At 38.9% G+C, this 20559-nt stretch overlaps 1 protein-coding gene across 2 annotated transcripts in view; it reads left to right on the forward strand.

The window, feature by feature from the left end:
* Positions 1 to 6614: 6614 nt before the first annotated feature.
* The window catches only part of arhgap42b (Rho GTPase activating protein 42b), a 92150-nt gene continuing 78205 nt past the window's right edge, over positions 6615 to 20559 (forward strand). For both annotated transcript variants that reach the window (XM_072453029.1, XM_072453030.1), the window contains exon 1: positions 6615 to 6800. In XM_072453029.1, coding sequence (XP_072309130.1) covers positions 6647 to 6800 — 154 coding nt within the window. In that variant the 5' untranslated portion in view covers positions 6615 to 6646. The remainder of the gene's footprint in view (positions 6801 to 20559) is intronic.

The raw sequence follows: 20559 nt of genomic DNA on the forward strand, positions 1-20559 counted from the left end.
TCTAGGCATTTGTTTATTCTTTGCACAAAAGTTTGTCAGTAGTTGGAAAGGAACAATAACTTCCTAAATGAAATGACAGTCATAAAAGCAATGGTCCAGATGGAATAAGAAGCAAAAGAAAACGGTCCGGCTTTATATGCAGGCTGTTGTTTAGGGATTTAGATAGAAAGAAATTGCATTTTGTTCCTGCCCAAAATGTAGTGTCAGCTATAGGTGCTATGTCACCTCTTGTGGAGTCTTCCATCTGCTTGACGTTATTCTTTTGCCTGGGATGTTCCCCAGTATGAAATAAAACTTATCTATCTTGCATTCATTCAATTTAATGTGTTTTTGTTGCTATAAAACCCTTAGGAAAACGGGCAACCTCTCAAGAGATGTGACCTATAACTTAGCCTATGGTGTCACCAGCTTGTCTCCATAGCGATGGTTAAATGCCATACAGTGGAGCATTCCAGGCAGAGAAATAACTGCATGGAGACAAGCAGGTGCAGACCAGAAATTCCCTTGAAGATTTGTAGTTTAACACACACCCATTCTTTCTTCAAAAACTGGTCTTTCTTTATTCATGTCCCCTTCACTGCCTCTGTATATGCAAAGTGTATTTCTTTTTCCCCTCCTGTGTTTATGGATTGATCCACTTACTGTATATGTTTTTAATTGCGTAAAACACTGTTAAGGATCGCTCTGGAGTATAAGTCGCACCAGCCAAAAGATGCATAATAGAGAAGAAAAAAACATATAAGTCGCACTGGAGTACAAGTCGGGGACATTTATTTGATAAAATCCAAGACCAAGAACAGACATTTCACCTTGAAATGCAATTTAGAATAATAACAGATTAGAGAACATGATGATTAGGTGTAAGTATGCTAACGTAATACCTACAGCTACATGATGCGAGGGTCTGGTATGTTAACGTAACATATTAACAGTGTTTCAGATAACTATAGCATAAAGAACATGCTAAGTTTACCAAAGCATCAGTTTTATCCCAAATCACTAAATCCACTGAATTCTTCTTCCTCTGTGTCACTTCTAAACTCCGGAGGTAGAGGAAGTGCAGATTCTTCTTCTGCATCGCTTAGAGCCTAGAGCGCCCTATAGCGCCCTCATGTGAAATGCAGTTGCCAGTGTGAAAATAATGAATAATATCACATATAAGTCACACCCCTGCCAAAACTATGTGAAAACTTATAGTCTGGAAAATACAGTACTTTTTTATACTGCTTTTGCTAAACTATCGCTATGAATGTTTTGCACAGCTGTAAGTAACAGAATTGTTCACATTCGATCTCTTCTTTTTTATTTTATTTTATAATTAATCATATAAACATTGTGTGGGCAGCCATAGATTTATTTTCATTCATATTTCACCGAGGTGGCCTATCTTATGTGAAATCTTCTTTGAGCTAAAATAGAATCAAAGGCTTTGCAACCATTCGGATGCAATAAAAACAGCTCCCATCTCATTCTGCCATCTTGGAGACGATTTTAAAAATAAGAACAAAGGCTTTTTTTCTATTGAAGTCAAATCTCCTAAGCAATCGTGACCGGTCTCCATTCAAAGGGAAGAGGAGTGATGTAGTGACCCCGGCACACAGTGGTGGCCGGCGCACATGGCACAAAGGCCCGGAGAGTATTTTTTGGGGTCACTGAGGTAGACAACAGTCTGCCGCGTTGTCTTGAAATTCTGTCTCTTCAAATTAAAGCAGAAGTTGCAAGCAAAAGAATCCTTACAAATCTGCAGGAGTGGTTTTAGCAATTCATCAGCTCAGAGAAAATGTATGCCCGGGGTCTTCCTGGACAGTTATCCCCTGTGAAGGTCAATGAGGCAAAAAATCCAACTGCTGTGCCTCTGGAACAAGCCCTTTTTAGTGAAGATTTGTAAGTCAAAAGCGACTCACCACCGAGGCTTTCATGTGTGCTCCATCGCATTTACTCTCTGGCATCAATATTTGCCAGACAAAGTGTCCTTTACCTGACACCAGCTTAGATAGTATGCGCCGGTGGCATTTGGAGCTAAAAAAGCTTACGTCCCAATTTCCAGTGTGCAGCCAGAAGCAATATATTTACAGTCCCAGTGGACACTCGTGGGCTTCACAGCTGCCTCTTTGTGTAAGGAGCAGGTAAACACACAAAACGGCTCACACGTCATCTACACGCCGTCAGGAATGAGAGGCGGACACTTGGCTCAAGGCAGATTGCACTGCCAGGCCGTAAACAACAGAAAGAATGAGGAAGGACTCATCTGATAGGAAATGTCAGACTGTGATTGGATGAAAAAAGATGCCTAAATTAGGGTCATTAATCATGAGCTGGGAAACAGTGACAGGCGTTGTTCTGAAAAGCTCAAAGCTGTCCTCTGGAGCTGAGTAAAGTGCCACCCGGAAATTATGCAATTACCGTAATACCTGATTTAGATGAAGAGAATGCACAGCGGTGTCAATAGTTAATTAGGGAATACGGTTCAAAATGCATTGCATAATTGCCTTCACAAGGCCAGTTATCTAATCAACATTTACAGTGCATTGGCTTAGAAGCTATAATTACGCCGTGTAAACTTTCCAATGCATGACAACTGTGGCCCATCTTCTGCAAGTGCTGGTCCTGAAATAAAGTGTTGGCAGCGACCAGGCCAGCTTCAGAATGTCAAGTGTAGGGCTGCAACGATTACTCGAGTGAATCGAGTTATTCGATTACAAAAAAGCTTTGATTATTATTTTATTGCCTTGATGATTTGTTTAATTTACATATTTATTAAAAACACGTGAATCTGTGGCACACTGAACGACTTGTGGCGCCTTTGTTTCTTACGGAGCTTGTTCCGGTCAGACCTGCAGCAACTAAAGCACAACAGAGGAGAGAGCGCCGTGTTTTAAACTTATGAGTGTGAAGGAAAGAGTTTTGTTGTGTAAAAGCGCACAGTGTTTTGAGCTGTAACTCTCAAATCATTTTGCAGCATTAGCTCTGTGTGCCGTTCACTTCAGCCTCCGTGTCTTCGCCTCACCATAGCAGACTTGTTTCATACTCGTGGTCCTCTGTGCTCTTTCACAGTCACACTCATACATTTAAAATACGCCGATCTCTCCTCTGTTGTGCTTTGAAACATCCATGGAAACAGCACGGAGGTCGGGGATTATGAAACAGAAAGACACAAAGGTTAAAGTGAACGGCACACAGAGCTAATGCTGCAAAATGACAAAACGCAGAGTTACAGTTCAAAACACCAGGGATCACTGGCCTCACTCAACATCAAGTTTTACAAACAACTTATTTTAAGCCATGTGACATAAACGCAAATACTTCACTTGTAGTCCTTTATATGTATTCTTTATATACAAACAGAACTCTTTGGACTGGTGAAGTGAAATGTTCCTGTTTTGGGGACACACTTATGTGAATTTAAGAATAACATGTGTTATTTTAAGCAGAAACTCTTTATTTGTTATTTGTTTGTTACTATGAATTATAACATTTATTTGGAAAAAATATTTAAAATGGTTTATGTAATGTACATAAAAAATAACCGATTACTCGATTAATCAAAGAAAGAATCAATTGATTACTTGATAACTAAAATAATTGATAGCTGAAGCCCTAGTCAAGCGTGACATGTTAAACTTTGTATGGCTGAACTTTCAGAGGGAATATGAGCGCGAGCCTATTATGTGTCTTTCAGTTGTTGTGTTTCACCCAATAACCCAGTTTAGCTCTGAAGAGAGCACACCACAATTAACTCAGAGCAACAGGGTTCCCACTAATATATCACATTTCTCTGCTTGTGTCAGCGTAACAAAGAGCCCCTGGAGGCTGCTGCAGCAGACTGGGGATCCAGGAGCAGACTGACAGGGCCATATTAGAGCCACAGCCCATTCTTCCCAACAGTGATGGGAGCAGACTTACTCATGTTTGCACCAAATGAATCAGAATGAATTTTACCCTCATCATTGTTGGGGAAATCAATGCATGTTCTGCAGCCATTCGTCATCTTCATTTGAGCACACTCCCACATATGGGACAGAGTATAAGCATGTAAATATCTACCTTGGTCTAGTTTTGTCTTTGTGGACCAATGACATGTCTGAATGTACAAAAGGTGGAACAACTAGAACACATCTTTGTTAAGTTTCATCGTAATTAAAGATGATTTCACTCAATGACTCCACAGGCAGCTATTTAGGTTGTCAATTAGCCACGCGTCAGACCACACCAGTCTCACTGTGTGTTCTGTTTTCACAGCCTGAAATTACATGCAGCTGCTTCCTGTATATTTGGCCAGATATATTCTCAGAGAAATGCCTGTGCAGCCAACCATTACGTTTCCCTCCATCCTGCGACTGGACCAGGCCTGCAATGGCAGAATAATGACAGCAGTAATTACATATCCCCCAGCAAACTGGGAACCCTAACCCTCCATGGCCAATTCTGTTTTCTGAATGTTTAATATCATTTTAGCGGTATCCCCAAAGAGGGTGTTACACTTCCAAATATTTTCAGGGTTTATAGTTGGTTTCACTGCCGGGCTTTAAATTTCATCACCTCTGATGCAAATGTGTGCGAGCAGATACAGGTGCTCTGTCCTGCAGGTGCAGCCACGAGCCTGCCCCAGTTCTCTGCAGCTGTCCTTCCTCAGCCGTCTTATTGCGCTACAAAACTTAAACAAAAAAAGAACAAAAGAAGTTGTTCTTGAATAAAAAATAAAACAATATCACGGTAGCTGTAAACTGTTTTTGTATAAAATCTCCCTCTGCTTTTACCAAAATGTACTTCACTGTAGTGAGTAAATATGAATATGTTTAATACAATACACAGCATTATGTTTTAATATAATGTTGGTGTTGGGAATAGTGGATTATAGTGGCTGCTGGTGGAACATGACATTAACACAGTAACAACTGTAGAGCAGTGTCTGCATGGTGCTGCAGAGGAAGGTTATCTGTCGCACATGATTTATCTTCCTGCTTCCTCCAGTCAAACCAGGCCTCTTATTAGTAAAGGTTGTGTGCTAGTTATCAAGAAAGAGGGGGACAGGGCTGCCTTCCAAATGACATTGAGAAAAGACTACATTCTGTCTATGGTCTGGTCTGCACCTGATAGTGAGAGTGTAAATAATGTATGCATTTTAATTTGTCTGTGGCCAAGGCTGCAACACCAGAACTTCCTCTGGCTTAAGTAATGGCCCTGATGCAGCGTAAAAAAAGAGTCATGGGCTTAGTGCCACTGTAGTGACAGGGCCTCTGCTTCAAGCCCAAAATGCCATAATACTTATTTGAACAGTGATATCATTATCCAAATCTTTACCCAGCAAGAAGAGCATGACATTTCCTTCAACTCTAGTTAAGAAAAAGCCTAATTACCTCAATTTATCCAGGTTTAGCTGAAATCCCACAGCTGAGACCAGCAATAATAAATCACACTTCCTTTTCCTAAAGTTTGTGATGACCTGAATATATGGTGCAACTATAGCAAATAGTTCCCCAAAATGTGCTAAAATAATCGGCTTACAATACACACCAGTCCAACTGTGCCACGTTAATATTACGTTATTTGTTCTCAAATTTACTGTTGCCATGGGAGGCAAGGACTATTGCAGTCTCTTACTATTAAATACTGTACAACTGAAGGCAATTTGGCCAAATACCAATACAACTATTCCAGGTGACAAATTGTAACACCAGCCACATTAATATTAAGGTTACTTCTACTATTTAGCATCATACAAACGATTGGCCACTGGCTCCGTCAAAAGCCAGGATTGTTATGTATGCAACCGATATATGTATCTGCACCCACTGTCCAAGAATGAACACTGGAGTTTAAGAGTTTAATTCTGTAGTGGAATGAAATAAAAACAAATTAGCTTTATACTGTGTAAAAACGTGCATGTCGTGCTGTAAAACATGCTCTTTTTATAAGAACAAATATTTTCCAAAACAGGAAGAATAGGGGATCCAAATAATAAATAAAATAAAACAATAAAAAAGGTTAAGGTATATTGTATTATTTTCAAACTAACTAGGCCCAGTTTTTTTGTAACATGTCTTTTATTTGCTTATGATTGTTTTTCATATTTTACTGTGCACTCTGAGCTTTTTGCACAGGTTTCCCTCTGTAGTTTAAATAAAATAAAACAAAAACTAAACAACACAACACTTTGCAGAGTTGTGTTGGGCCATAGCAGAGTCAGTGATTGAAAACAAATAGCAGACATGACAAACAAATGAAAAAAAAAAAAAAAAAATGACATTCAAACTTAATTTGGAAACGGACAAATTCATTAGACCTTGGACAAAATGGGACCTTTGCTTTTCTATTATGCTCTCTGACTGTTTTGCTCTGTTTATTTTAAAAAAAAAAACATTGTGGAATTGGGTAGAAAATCTATCTACAGTATATAAAAAACAAGAAATGAATAGCCTAAAAAGTCAAAGCTTGCTCTGAGTTTCCAGCAGGAGTCAGAAGACCACCGCGCGCTCTCTGAGGTGAAGACATAGGGGGAAAGTTGAGGCGGAAGTGATGAAGAGAGAAGAGCAACAAAAAGTTTTTAGGGACCCGGAGAGGCTTGTGCACTCCTGAGTGAAGAGAAAGAAAGAAAAAACAGTTCCATGTCGAGTCCGCTTTGAAGACATCGTCCTTCTCCGCGACAATGGGACTCCCTACGCTGGAGTTTAGCGACTCCTTTCTGGACAGCCCGGACTTCAGAGAAAGACTCAAGTGCCACGAAATCGAGCTGGAGCGCACCAATAAGTTCATCAAAGATCTGATCAAGGACGGCAACATGCTCATCACCGCGCTGAGAAGTAAGTGCGCGGCGCGTCTGACGAGCGCGCCGCAAAGAATCTGCGCAGTTGACGTAAAAAGCCGCGCGCGCGTCTCGTAATTGATGCCGATGCCAGTCTCTCCTGGACCGGACTGACCACACGTGAGGTCTCCATGTCTGGGGGGGAAAAGACAAATGAAAAGCACTAAATGGATGCTTGTAGAAATAGTTGTGTAGTTAATATTTCTAGTGCGTTTATCTCCGTTTGTCTGCGCAAGGGCCGGTGGTAATTAGTTATTTATGGCCCTTGCATAAAGTGACCCACGAGCTCAATGGTTCAATATGTTCTGTCTTATAGTCTGTATCTGCACGCAACCTGCACAATATTGTAAGTCATTATTTATGACTTATTAATTAGTCAGCTGGACTTGTGCCAAATTGATTCCGGGGTTTATTAAAAACGAGCTTTGAAGATCTTTAACAGTCTGATTGTTCTTCTGAATATGCATCTGAATACAAAGACAGATTTACAGCATGTTGTTTTTGCACTTGATGACTTGATGAGCGATCAGAAAGAGAGGAGGATTAATTTAAAGTTGTGAGTCTTAAATCACACACAGTGTCAGTTGTCAGCTCTCTCAACCCACTCCAGAGTGAAACTCAGGCAGCTCCACTGATTAAACAACTTCCTGCTCAGACAACAGTGAATCAGTGGCATAGTATTTCCGTGCATTCAGTAATTTGTAACTTTATTTACCCTCAACAAATGCTGTTGGGATATTCTATTTGCTCACACGATGCGCTCATGGCTGCTAAACCATCACAAACACTGCTATATAAACGTGTGAGTTGAACTGTGCAGATGTATTTCTCTTCCTCCTGACTGTGCAGTGTTCTCCTGTAGCTCGTGACGTCCTCTCCTCAGACTACAGCGTCTTTGTCATTGACATTCAGACGTTCAGCTGCAGTTCACTGTGTCGTTACTGTGGGGTAATTTCATTTCAAGAGGAGCACTGGGAAGTGAGCAGCAGGCATTTGGATTGAAATGTTTTATCACTGTATTTAAAAGAATCTGCCATTCCAAAGGGCACCTGAAGGCCAAATCCATTTCACAAGCCTTTTTTCTTGAAAACTGCCCCGTCAGTGCAGAGCACCTCAGGTGGGCTGTAAAATTCAATGGTTTATCATGACACAAGAGTTATGGAAAAGACCCATATAAACCAGTGAGACAGTCATTGGCCTATTTTCATATGCACGTAATAACAGTTTAGATATCATAGACATTCAGTATTTCATTGGTATTTAAGGAGTTGGACATTTAGAAGAACGAGGCGAGAAGTGTGTGCGTGTAGAAGTGTGTAAAACTAGAACATAAATATGCTAAATTACAATTGTTCCATCCTAAACCAGACTTATAATCAGACTGAACGCCTCTGAAAGTCCTGCTTTAGACCTGCACTAAGAAGGTGCACAGACATGAATTATTGATGCCACTTAACTTAGGACCCCTCTAAGGTTTATGACCCTTTATGACCTGCCATCAGTGGCGACATTGCAGGCCGACCTTTAAAAGACCTTTTTAAATAGTAATCCTCTCCAGTTTAAAAACGGCGCTGTGGACCATAATTCTTTGTTATAACTTGTGCTGTGCATTAGAACAAGGCAATTGAACCAAGGTTGACTTTCATATAATACATCAGCTGTAATAGCCCCACTGAACGCTGAAACAGCAGTTTCAACAATGTGTGCAAATGAAGTTGTGTAGTATTCATGAGAACATGATTTAAGACAAAGTGAACCTTTCCCTGTGAAATGATCAGATATAATGCCATTTTACTTCATTGCTGAAACACAACTATAAAATAACATAAATAGCTACACATAAAAGGATATTATCTTCTGGTTTCAGGCGCATGTGTCCATACGACGCTCGGTCAAACTCATGCTATTTTTGTAAATGAATGTTTTAAACTATTTGAGCAATGCAGGATAACAATGCCATGTTAATGAATGACTAATGTGATCAATGTTCCCATAGTCTGGTAAACTCTGTAAATATTTACTGCCTGAACGGGAAATCTTCACCTTTAATAATTTATGTCGCTCTAAATTTCATATTAAAAAACTTTGCCCCACAACTTCCTCTGTGGTGAAAACTTGTATGTGGCTTCTGGGAAAAGCTGGCAGAGGTGAGGCGCTATCTCGTGTGCAGAAGACTGGATAAGACCGTGACTGTCTTCTTGCCACGATGATCACATAGTTCGCTCAAACCAACTTTAACATTTGACAGCAGCTCAGCGATAGGTCAGGCTGCTATACACTGGACTGCAGCTCTGTAATTAATCACATTTTAACTGAGACTCTGTCATTTCTAATCCAAGTGATATGTTTGGAGCAGAGTTCAGATTTTGAGGGAATACATTTGACCTTTTTTGAGTTAAATGTCACTGCTTAAGTTTGTCTCGCTTCTGTAATGGAAATTAATACTGAAAGACCTTTTTATTTTAGGGCTGCAATTAATAATGGACTAATCCTGACTAGTCGAGTATTATTAGTATTAGTATTAGTATTACTTTAACAAAGACATTGACATTATTAAATAAAAATGTCAAAAAATAATAAACTATTTCTGATTTTCATATGAATATCAATAGACTTTATTCGTAAATTGTCTAGAAGCCTTTATTTACCAAATTCCAACCTTTACTTGGTTAAAAATGTATTTAAAACATAATCACGGACTAGTTGGTCTCAGGCCAAAGGGACCCTGCTAAAATCTCTCAGATCTCTGTGTAACCAAGCAACTGACCAAAAAACCCACTTCGTTATCACCATTGCAACAACCTTGGTGAAAACAAAATGCTCAGTTTTTTACATTTTATTTAATTTTGAAACCTACGAACTCTATTCAAAATCCTTAATAAAGCCGCTTCACCTCCCTTGAAAAAAGATGTTCAACTTTGCTCTGAACAAACGATCCACAGCGAGTGGAAGCTGCACCGGCCCGAAAAGCTCCTCTGCCTTTGCATAATTGGCCTTTTCTTTAACTCTCAGACACTGGACAGTCTGGAATTGTCTGTAGATATTCATAACTTCATTCAGCCTAAAAAAGCCATCAGCCAAGTTACATTTTTGTTCTTGTAAATTGAGATGTTTTATAGTGTATTTTACAGTGCTAATGTTAAAAATGAATGTACTTGTAATGAAATGTGTACTTGTTTATTACTGCAGTTGTGTAATCACCTGCCCAGGGACTGCAGATGGAAAGAAGCAGTAGAAAAATCTGGTGCATCTTTTCTCTTGAATATTAATGATTTTGTTCATGGTCCTAAAGACTAAATTAAAACGAACTAGTCGACTATCAAAGAATAAATACATATAGTTGTTGTAACCCGATTTTTAATGTATGGTAATTTTGTGTATGTGTGTTGGTCCAATTAAATATTTTAATATATATATTTTTCAACCTTTTTAGACTGTTAATTGACATTGTCTGTGTCTTGGAGATTCTGTACACATAATAACAGAAAATAAGTTATTTAATGTAAATTCATAAATGTATTAACTGAACCAACAATCTATTTAAATGTGTTTTGAAATACTCGATGCCCGTATCGGTATCGGTGCCTCCCTAATATTTATGAGTGATTTTTGACAACTCACGCTGTGGGCACTTTGTCATCTGACATTTCACACCGGATTATTGGGCTGTGAGTGTTTGTTTGTCTGGGGACCGATGATGCTTTCAAGGCTTGGCCACAGGAAATGTCCTGTAAACACACTTGCATAACCTCCCCCATCCTCCCCCCATCCTCCCCCCATCCTCCCCCCATCCTCCCCCCATCCTCCCCCCATCCTCCCCCCGTCCTCCCACAGATAGCGTTTAGCTTCATGTCCTTGTTTGTGCGTTTGCGAGTGTGTGCCGTTTGCTTTTGTGACTGTGACGGCGCTGAGGGATTATATATTATTCCTATTAGCGTCAGTGTGGCCGCTGCTTTGACCATTTTGCTGAATCTTAACTCGTGTAATGAAAATGAAATCTATGAATAAATTATGTGGCTTGTTTGGCAGCAGCAGCACCACATGTGGCAGCGCGAGCCGGTCGGGGTGTTTTGGTGGGCAGATTTTGATAAAAGGATTAGACATTGTGTTCCTAAAAGCTGCTCCCTCCTCTCAGGCGGGCCACAGACATGTCTTGGTCGCCGCACAGAGTTTGTTGTGCTGAGTTTGCCCTGCCAGTCAGATGGATTGCCACGGCGAACACACTGACCGGTCCTTTTAGTGGGAGGGTCACACAACAACAATGTTCACACGATGTCAATCCAACAGAAATGTGTTAAAACATGTTTTTAGACGCGTTGGTTTAGGTTTGATTTTCAGACAAATGTTAAATGTCTGTCAAATGAATCCAAAAAGTGCAGAAATCAGCTTATACGCACTTATTTTGTCCTTTTTCATTTAAATGTGTTATTTTTGTAGCATTTTGTCTATAAATGGCAAACTAAATATTCAAATATCTTCACAACAACCTTCACAATCTGAATTACGATATATTGCCCACCTCTAGTTAAATCTACAACACTATTTTAATGTAATGATTAAAGTTGGGGGACCTTTCTCCAAGACTATTGACCCACTTTTCCCTCTTTTTCCACTTCCGTTGTAATCGCACTTCCAGTCCAGCGGGAATTCCGTCGGTTTGAATGGAGAATGAAATATGCTTTAAAGTAGATTGATTTGTGTAAAATATCCAATGTTCACGGGACCAACAAGTCAACACTGCACGATTCCCTGGGCGGCCCGAAAAACGGCCTTTTAGTCCGTGTAGAACTTATTTTTTCTTGAGGTCGGCAGCCATATATGTTAACTAATACAACGGGAAGAAGTGTGTCGTTGCTCGGACGGGCTTCCGAAATAGGGTGAATATATATACATATTGTCAATGATATTGCATAAGTCCTATAGAAACTCCAAAACTCCTGCGCCCCCTCTAACCTCTCCAGTCGTGGACAAGACGGGTGAAATGTTTCCCCCTGAACACACACACACACTGGCTGGAGCCGAGGATGAACAGCACCTTTCGCTTTGTTGATGCTTAAACCCCTGAAGTCGTAGTTGTAGATGTTCTTTAAGCCCAGAAGCATCACATTTTTTGCTGTAAATTGTGCTAGAGTCAAGGGGGACACAACTGTATGTATGTTTTTACCCTGCAACATTAAAGGAAGACCCTCCTCAGTGAAAAGCATATTTTGCATTTGCATAATGTATATTGTTTGTCCTGGGAACTCTGCGCATTTGCCCAAAAATACGCGTATCCACAACTCTCTAGTGCCATACTGTGAAAGCAATGTGTGCTGTTACTTCTCATTATTATGGGAACATGTAATGGTATTTTGCATCTGTATAGAACCACAGTTAGTGTGCTTTTATGTGTATGTATGCTATTATAATCCATTTACACATGGTATAGTGCAAAATATGTGATTTTAATAAGCATGTACCCAAGATGAAGGTGTGAAAAGTAATATACTTCACACCTCTTTCACTCAAACGTTTTGCACGTCTATTTTTGTGAATTCTTCTTTTGAATTGTCCGGGATTTATGGTGTTGTTTGTTGTTGTTTTTAATACCAGTTATAGACACGGTGTGAAGAAGTAAAGCGCACACGGAACTGTCACCTAATCAAGCATTTTAGTTGCACTCTTCATCCTTCTTTGGGGCTAAAATGAGTTTATCGATTATTGGGATGATCAAATAATTTAGTAATTGAATCATGTTCATCTGGAGAGTGTGCGCGGACTCCCAAACACGCCATGTGCTGCGACAAAAGGTTCTGTGGCTCGGATAAAGGAAACATAAGCATTTAGTGGTTTTGATGAAAGTCTATTTTGTCTGCAAATATACTCGATCAAGATGTCCTCAAGCGACGCATTTAGAAAGAATCTTAAATTCATCTTTCGCAATCCAAACAACGCATTAATTCATCAAAGGAGTAATCGCTAGATGAATCAAAAAGCAAAATAATTGTGTGTTGCAGCTCTACTCTAATGCTCTTCTCGGCTTTGCATTTTCTCATTAAGTTATTAGCAAAAGGAAACTAATTAGCATGCAAACAACCTCGCTGGAATGACTAATATTCACTGCAATATATTGTGTCACCTGTGGAAAATATCAACACTCGAAAGGCTTTTGATCTTTTTCAATAGTAAAGAGTCAAATAATAGACACGTGTTACTTTATTGCACCGGGGCTAGTACAATGCTGCATCTTGGTCATTGTTTTATCGTGACTGGACCACCGTGTGTCTCGGTGGGCTTGTTACTTGTCGGAGGCAGCAGCTGTGGGACTAAGGCGGTGGGTGGGCGCGGTGACTCCTGCCTGCTGGGCCTCTGACAGAAAGAATCACAGGCGCTCAGGTGAATGAGCCCTACCTAAAGGCGCTATCCGCGGGTTACACTCCCTCCAAATGGAATCAAAGTGCCACAATGCACCCTACTGTTGCATCAAAGAGATCTACCGTTTCTCGTTAAGTTGGTGCTTGCAATGCTCCCCCTTTGAACACCTTCTCATCTCGAATCAGTGGCGCCTCGCTGACAAGATAAAGAAGTAGCGTCGGTGTTTTCTTGCTACAGGCTGATGTGCGAAAACCCTGAACTCACTGCCTCTTCAAACCGACTGCCTTTCCACACAATCCCTTTGTGTATGCTTCTTGTTAGCGCTTATGAAAAAGAAGCATATAAACTGTGCTAGCATATATGTTAGCGACGCTGTAAATAAAGTAAAATAATTCACTTGTTATTGATGAGACTCTTTGTTGGTTTTGAATAGAAAATGTTACAGTATGTGACTAAAAAGCTCGTTCAAGTGCATCATCCTTAAAGAGGTGAGAGCCAAACACGCTGAGGTTTGTAATTATTGCTGTGTGTCATTGAGTCAAAACATGTCTCAGCTTGAGCCCTTTAAGAGGACCTTTTTCAAATAGTTTGTTACCAAATATGCGAGCACAGAATTGTGTGGCATGTAACACAAACTATGCTATACCATGTTTTGGACCATTTGTCCTGTGGCGATGGTTTGTGTCAGACACCTCTGAATATATATATATATATATATATATATATATATATATATATAATATATATATATCATATTCCTCCAAAATGTGATTTCCATGGACTTAATTCAAACCAAGCACCCAAAATGCGTTACAAAAATCTCAAATATTGACTAAAGATATAAAAAATTAACTTAATTATTAGAACTCAGATCAATATTTGCTTTTATTTCTCTTTCCAAAAGTAAAATATTATGACCCACAAATCTATAAGTCAGCTGTGAGTCACCATAGACCAGGGGTGGGCAATTATTTTCCTCCGAGGGCCATATTCGATTCCAGGCAAGTAGCGGAGGGCCGGCCTGCCATCATTGGTGTGAAAAAAAAAAAAAAAATCAAGTCAAATATAGGCTATTGAATCTATTGTTTAATTACATCATATGTATTAAGGATACACGTGCAGACAGATGCCTGAGGGCAAAAAAGAAAAAATATATATATGTATTCATTTTTTATTTTTTTAATATCACTTGGACAAACTTGGCGGGCCGGATTGAAAGGCCCTGCGGGCCGGATCCGGCCCGTGGGCCGTAGTTTGCCCACCCCTGCCATAGACACATAAATGTTCTTTAATATTAAATTGAATTATATTTGGCAAACACAATGTACATAAACCTCACGGGTGCATCATATTTTTGTATGTAATTATGTTATGTATGGGCTGTCACTACTAATTATTTTATAAGTCAAATATTTCAATAATTATCCTTTTGATTAGTCGACTGGTCAAACAATTATTTCTAATTCAATGTTTATATTTTCTTTCAACACTTTTTTAACCAGGCAAAGATAGAAATACTGTGACCGAAGGCTTTTATAACGTGTATTCTAGATGAAAATCTGAAATAGTTTTTTTCTTGTTCTACATTTTTGTTGTTCTACAGTCTTTTGGTTTGTGCTTTAGAGTCGGTATAGTCCAGATAACAATTTAGATGATCAAAAAATGACTATGATTATTTTCTCAAGTCATGATTAGTCAATAAATCGTTGCAGCCCTAATGCTTTGTGTGTTCTGTGTGTGCAATAGAAATGCCAGGGATGTTGTTTACTCCTACATGTATTGTATTCCAACAAAACGTAAACCTTTACCATTCCTCTCTGGAACTGCACGCGTGTAAAGCAGACGGTATCATCTCATTACCTGGTTTGCCCTGTGCTTAAATAGCCATTTCATCCAGATAGAGGCCGTAAAACGCTGGCTCTATCAGGCAGAGGCTTCCCTGCAGTGTTGTCTGTGTTTTGTCAGGGGTTGTCAGCAGATGGAATTTGGTCGTATGTGGTTGCCCCGGAGACAGAGATAAAGGATACCCATGAGGCCGAGCAGGGTGCGGTGAGTGACAGCAGTAGTCCTTCCTCGCACACAGAGAAAGAGAAGTGCTGTGTGTGTGGTCAGGACTTCACCTTAATTACAGCCTGTGCTCAGGATGATCCGGCCCCGTCTCTGTTTGTTCTCCACAACACGAGCAGTGCACTCTGGGAAACCGCCATTACAGAAGGTCACGCGCCACGCCACACAAGTTCCATGCGGGGTGCGATCAAAGCCTCAGTGAAGTGTAGAAATTGTACTTTTTTGTTACTGAAAACGACACACCTATAACTACTTTAAGCATCAAAATACAATTGCTGACATATAGACCCTTTAAAATGCGTCTTGAATGGAGGCGTAATGAAGTAGACCTTTCATTTTCTATAATTTACTGGGTTTAAGTATTCAAGTAAGCAACTATTTAGAGTTTTCAGGGTTAAAATGTCAGTTTGTTTGTTTGCCGATACAGTGGATAGAAAAATACTGTTTTCTAGCCTCAAAACTTATTTGTAATTTGTCTCAAAGTACTGTATGTAATATATTTGTATACAATGAAACAATATTATGGGGTCAACATTTCTGTAGTATTGTCCAGTAAAAGTAAAAACAACAAAAATCAAGATTTTGCTTTTATCAAAATGAGAAGTGTGTGTATTCTCCTATTAAATAAACAAACAAAGTAAAATACAATTTTAAATGTCTTTAAACCAGGCTCTGACATCACTGACATGTATCTGAATGGTTTTCATTTGCCAAAATCAACTTTTCACATTTGATAATATAATGCATCTAATTCTCTATTGAAACTGCATTATATGTCAGTAATTTACCTTTCATTCCAGATTTACAACACACTTTTAAAGGTCTATAGTTTTAACACATTCCCGCACTTTTTTTGTTGAGTTGTTATGGCATTATAATTGTTGTATCTTGAATCTACAATACAATTTATGCTTTACTCTACCTGTAAGTCTTTTTCTAATATGCGCTGTTCATATTTTTTACTCTTGCCATATTATTTTCTTGCTCTCCTGGAGGCCACAGCGGGACCCTGTCAGCCAAGTCTGAACGTTTTTGAAATCTTGGTTCCGTCACAGATGTAAAAAAGCATTGTGTGTAACGTCGAGGGAGCCACAGTACTGAAAGGTAACAAATACTCCCAGGCATTACTTTGTTCCAAGTGGTTTCGTTTCATCTTTTACAGCACTTTCTGTGGCTTCAGTTCAGTGAAACATAAACCATCACGTAACAACTCACACGACTATTGATTGTGAATAAAGCCAAGACTATTTCACATCATAAAATATAAAGGAAGCTCAGTATTAGGAGTACAACTGGAATATTTGACTAGAAATGCAAAGATTATTCAAGTCACAGTATAATTGAAAGAACAAAATAAAAGGAAAAAATGTAAAAGCAAAATTTTTCAATCGATTTTTCAAGTATTTCAATCTACACTAAAGTGAACCTAGATGTGTTGTGTATTTTCTTTTTTTAATTTAACCTTAACCTTAAATATATCACTGAAATTAGACATTACTGAATATCTCAATTCAAATACAATTATGCCATATCCTGACCTGGGAATACCAATATTGGAGCATATGTTATGTAATGAGAGTGAATTATGGATTTTGCTGCTGTTTGGCCATGTTGTGATGATACTGTGACATCCCTAAATTACACTGTACTATCTTTTGTTTTATTTCACTTTCCAGTTAACAAATAGTGCTCATATTCCAATGTGGCCGACTCATTTCCATATCCTTTTGTTTGGATTGATGAGTGGAAAATAATTGTTTTGACTTTCTGCTTTCGTGCTTCCTCAGTACCTCACAAAACGACACAGAATACGAATCATCTGAACTCAAATCTGGTAAAAGATATTCATAGTTTTGCAGGATCATCTTTACTGCAATCCATGTTATTGCTTTCAATCTGAAAGACATGCCTACACCTGCAGCAGCTGTACACAACCGATACGTACGCCGCGCTCTGATTATACAGCGGGTGCAACAAATGGCTCCAAGCTTCACCCCTCTGTTGGTGGATGATGCTACGAGGGAATATAAAAAAATATCAGAATTTTTCTCGGTTTCACACGTGTTTGAGTTTGAGTGACAGTGTTTTCCAGGAATTTGTTGAGTCAGTTGACAGTGTTGTTTGAAGTGTTTGTTTTTTGTTTTGAGGGTTTGGGCTTGTCTGTAAGCCAGAGCCTAAAAGATCATCCATTATTGATGACTCTGCGAGCTCTCCAGACAACCGCAACACAGTATTGATCTCAAATCTGCAGTTTTACAGTGCAGGCTGCATCGATAACAGCCTGTATATCTCCTGGGCAAAAATTAAATCATGACCATTTCAGACAATTTATGGTAGTTTAATATTTAGAAAAGTTATTTGTTGACCAATATCAGTTTTATTAACAGTTTTGCTAACTTTTTCTGAGCATGTTCTTGCCACAGTGTAACGCTTTCATCTCCCAGGGCTAGACACTGTAGAGAATTACAAAAACTAAAATGGAAAACCTAAGGAGGCTGATTGTTCTGGTGCTTTGGTTGAGATGGGACCGAAAAAGCAGCAAGATGTGAGCCAAGTTTGAGCTTTCTACATGCAAATACTACTATCACAATTTTAACACACAGCTATCAGATAAAAAAATGTATTTACTTTGCGGAGGTACAAGGCAATTAGTGCAGCTCTGGTTAAATGAGGATTGGTGCTTTGTGCTGTGCGGTTATGTTTTCTTGTGATGAATCCTTTCTGTTCGCATCGGCTTGAAGTAAAGACAGAGCAGTTAATGAGTCATTGTCAACACAGAGAAATAATAAATGCGAGAGAGGAATAAGTACTTTTCAAACTGTGTGGGCTGCTATTGAAAATGTCAGACCATTTTAGCAGCCTAAATTTGCTTTGGTTGTAATTATAAACTCATCTAAAATATAAAACCTCCCACTCTCTCCGTATAGCAGCGCAAACACAGTTGCTTTGACCCACGTGCGTGAGCAGAAGACCCACATAGGAACCTTTATGTAACTCCGATATTAGATAAGTGGAACCAGCTGCATAATAATGTCATTAGTGCAATTAGAAGAGTAACAATACATTTGATCGCAGTGTTTGAACCCCCTGATGTGTTAAAAGCTTGCCAAATTGTGTTTTAGATATTTGCTGTTCAATTACTTTTCTCTTGTCGCCTTGAATACCTAAACTCTCATTATTTGTAGTAGGGACAGGACAAACACTTTTCCCCGTGTTCACATTAGGCTAGAACAAAAAAGGGTTAAAGCCGCGGTACCTACATACCTGTAAATTAGCACGTTTTGTGTTTTCTCCCAAAAGATTATGTTAAAAGGTGGAGTATGTGACCAAAATAAGGCCGATGCACATTGTCACACTCACATAAGTAATAATAATAATACTTTCTTTCTTGTCAAGCTGGAAATTTGGCTGAAAAGATGAATTTCACTTTAAATGTCTGAAAAAAGCTCTTCTCAAACTGTGCACGTGCCTGAAATGTATGCACGTGTATATTAGAAAGAATTGCAAGGCCAAATTCGTGAACTGAACCACACAATGTGATATAAATTATGTCTAAATCTTATCTTAATCTCATTATGTAAATCTCATCTGCTCTTTTGGGAAGTGTATTGAGAGGCTTGAGAGACATGACATAGGACTAGAACTATTTGATCGGGATCTAATCCCTGTAATTCTACGTTGGTATTAGTGTTATATTGTGCTTCAGTGCTTCTCTGTTATTGTAGCCCTCGGCTCAAACACTCCTTTTTCCCTCCCACTTCTCCTATTGGTCGTCTCCGTCTCGCTCTGAGTGAGTGACATGTGGATTCAAACAATCACAGTGAAAAATAGAAACAAATTTGCTTCTATTTACAGGCAATATAAACATACAAAGGGTACACACATTGATATAAGTGATCAAATCAAAATTGTAATATAACGTTTATGACATATCTTCCCCTGATTGATTTTGTTTCCTTTTCGTTCTTTTTCTTTCTTTTTTGTCTAATCTCAGAGACATTGAGTGCATTTTGGAAGTTCTTCTCAAACCTCTGCAGTGGTGTAGCTTATGTTAGACGTCTTCAGCGCAACTTCCCTTGTTTTATTATGTCACTTTCCATCAGATCAACAAACCCTGCTCACGCTGCAGTTTGAGGGCAGGCTGCTGCACATGAATCAATAAATCCTGAATGTACAAGTAACAGAGGCAGACTTGTCACTACAAAGAGCGGTGAAGCACGCTCTGATTCAGACTGGGTGTTAAGTAACCTTATGAGACCGAGACAAACTGCTGCACTATGACTTTTGTTAAAACCCAAAACATCATGGGCAATAGACAACATCTTTCTGCCCTTTTTAATGCTTGCTTAATGTGTACCGTATTTTTCATACTATAAGTGGCTTTTTTTTTTCGTAGTTTTTGGCCGTGGTGCGACTTATACTTATATTTATATTTATACTTTTACTCCAGAGCGACTTATATGTGATATTATTTGTTATTTTCACCCTTGCAACTCCAGTGCAACTTATATATGTTTTTTTCTTCTATTATGCATTTTTTGGCTGGTGCGACTTATACTCCAGTGCGACTTATATATGTTTTTTTCTTCTATTATGCATTTTTTGGCTGGTGCGACTTATAGTCCGGAAAATACGGTAGATGCTTTTTGCAAGGGTTACGATGAATTACGATAAGTTTATTTGTCGGTGGATTATGTCTTAGTCGCTCAACGTTTGTATTTGTTGACAATTTTATTCAAACTGTAAGGATTTATATAGACAGCAGAAAAAATAAGTTATGTAGTGAGTTAGCTGGAGTTTTCAGATAATTTCTATTCGCAGTTTGGATATGAACACACTGTTTACTTTAATACACAAACTCTTTTGAGCCTGTGGTTTGTTTGTATGTTTATTTGGATCCCCACTAGCCAAAGCTTTGACTCGGTGAGTGCAATTCAGGTCACATTCCCTGTGAGATCATCGAGATACTTAATAGTTTGAGAGCTTTTTACAACACCTCGCACAGGAAACCTTTTTAGTCGACCAAAATTTGCATTAAAAAATGGACACCACAAGCAAAAAATATGTTAAAAATAGATCATCTCAATACATTTATTTCTTGTGTTTCCAAAGCACACTTATTTCGGAATAAACAACAGCTTGCAAATAATTTCACAAAGCTGGACAAGTTTAAGACCGCTATCAATTGTGTTGAGACGATGCGAGGGCTAGACTGGCTCAGCGTCTTCACCTCTTGGAGTGTAAAAGTCTTTTACGAGAGGATATCAATATCTCACCAGTCACCTCAACTATAAAGCCTTTATGGGTGTTGCAAATCTCAGCAAAAACATTTCATT

Source organism: Eucyclogobius newberryi, unplaced genomic scaffold (genome assembly GCF_026437365.1).
Source record: "Eucyclogobius newberryi isolate DKJ021-1_F unplaced genomic scaffold, fEucNew1.0.hap1 SCAF_10, whole genome shotgun sequence".
In the NCBI taxonomy this organism is placed as follows: domain Eukaryota; kingdom Metazoa; phylum Chordata; class Actinopteri; order Gobiiformes; family Gobiidae; genus Eucyclogobius; species Eucyclogobius newberryi.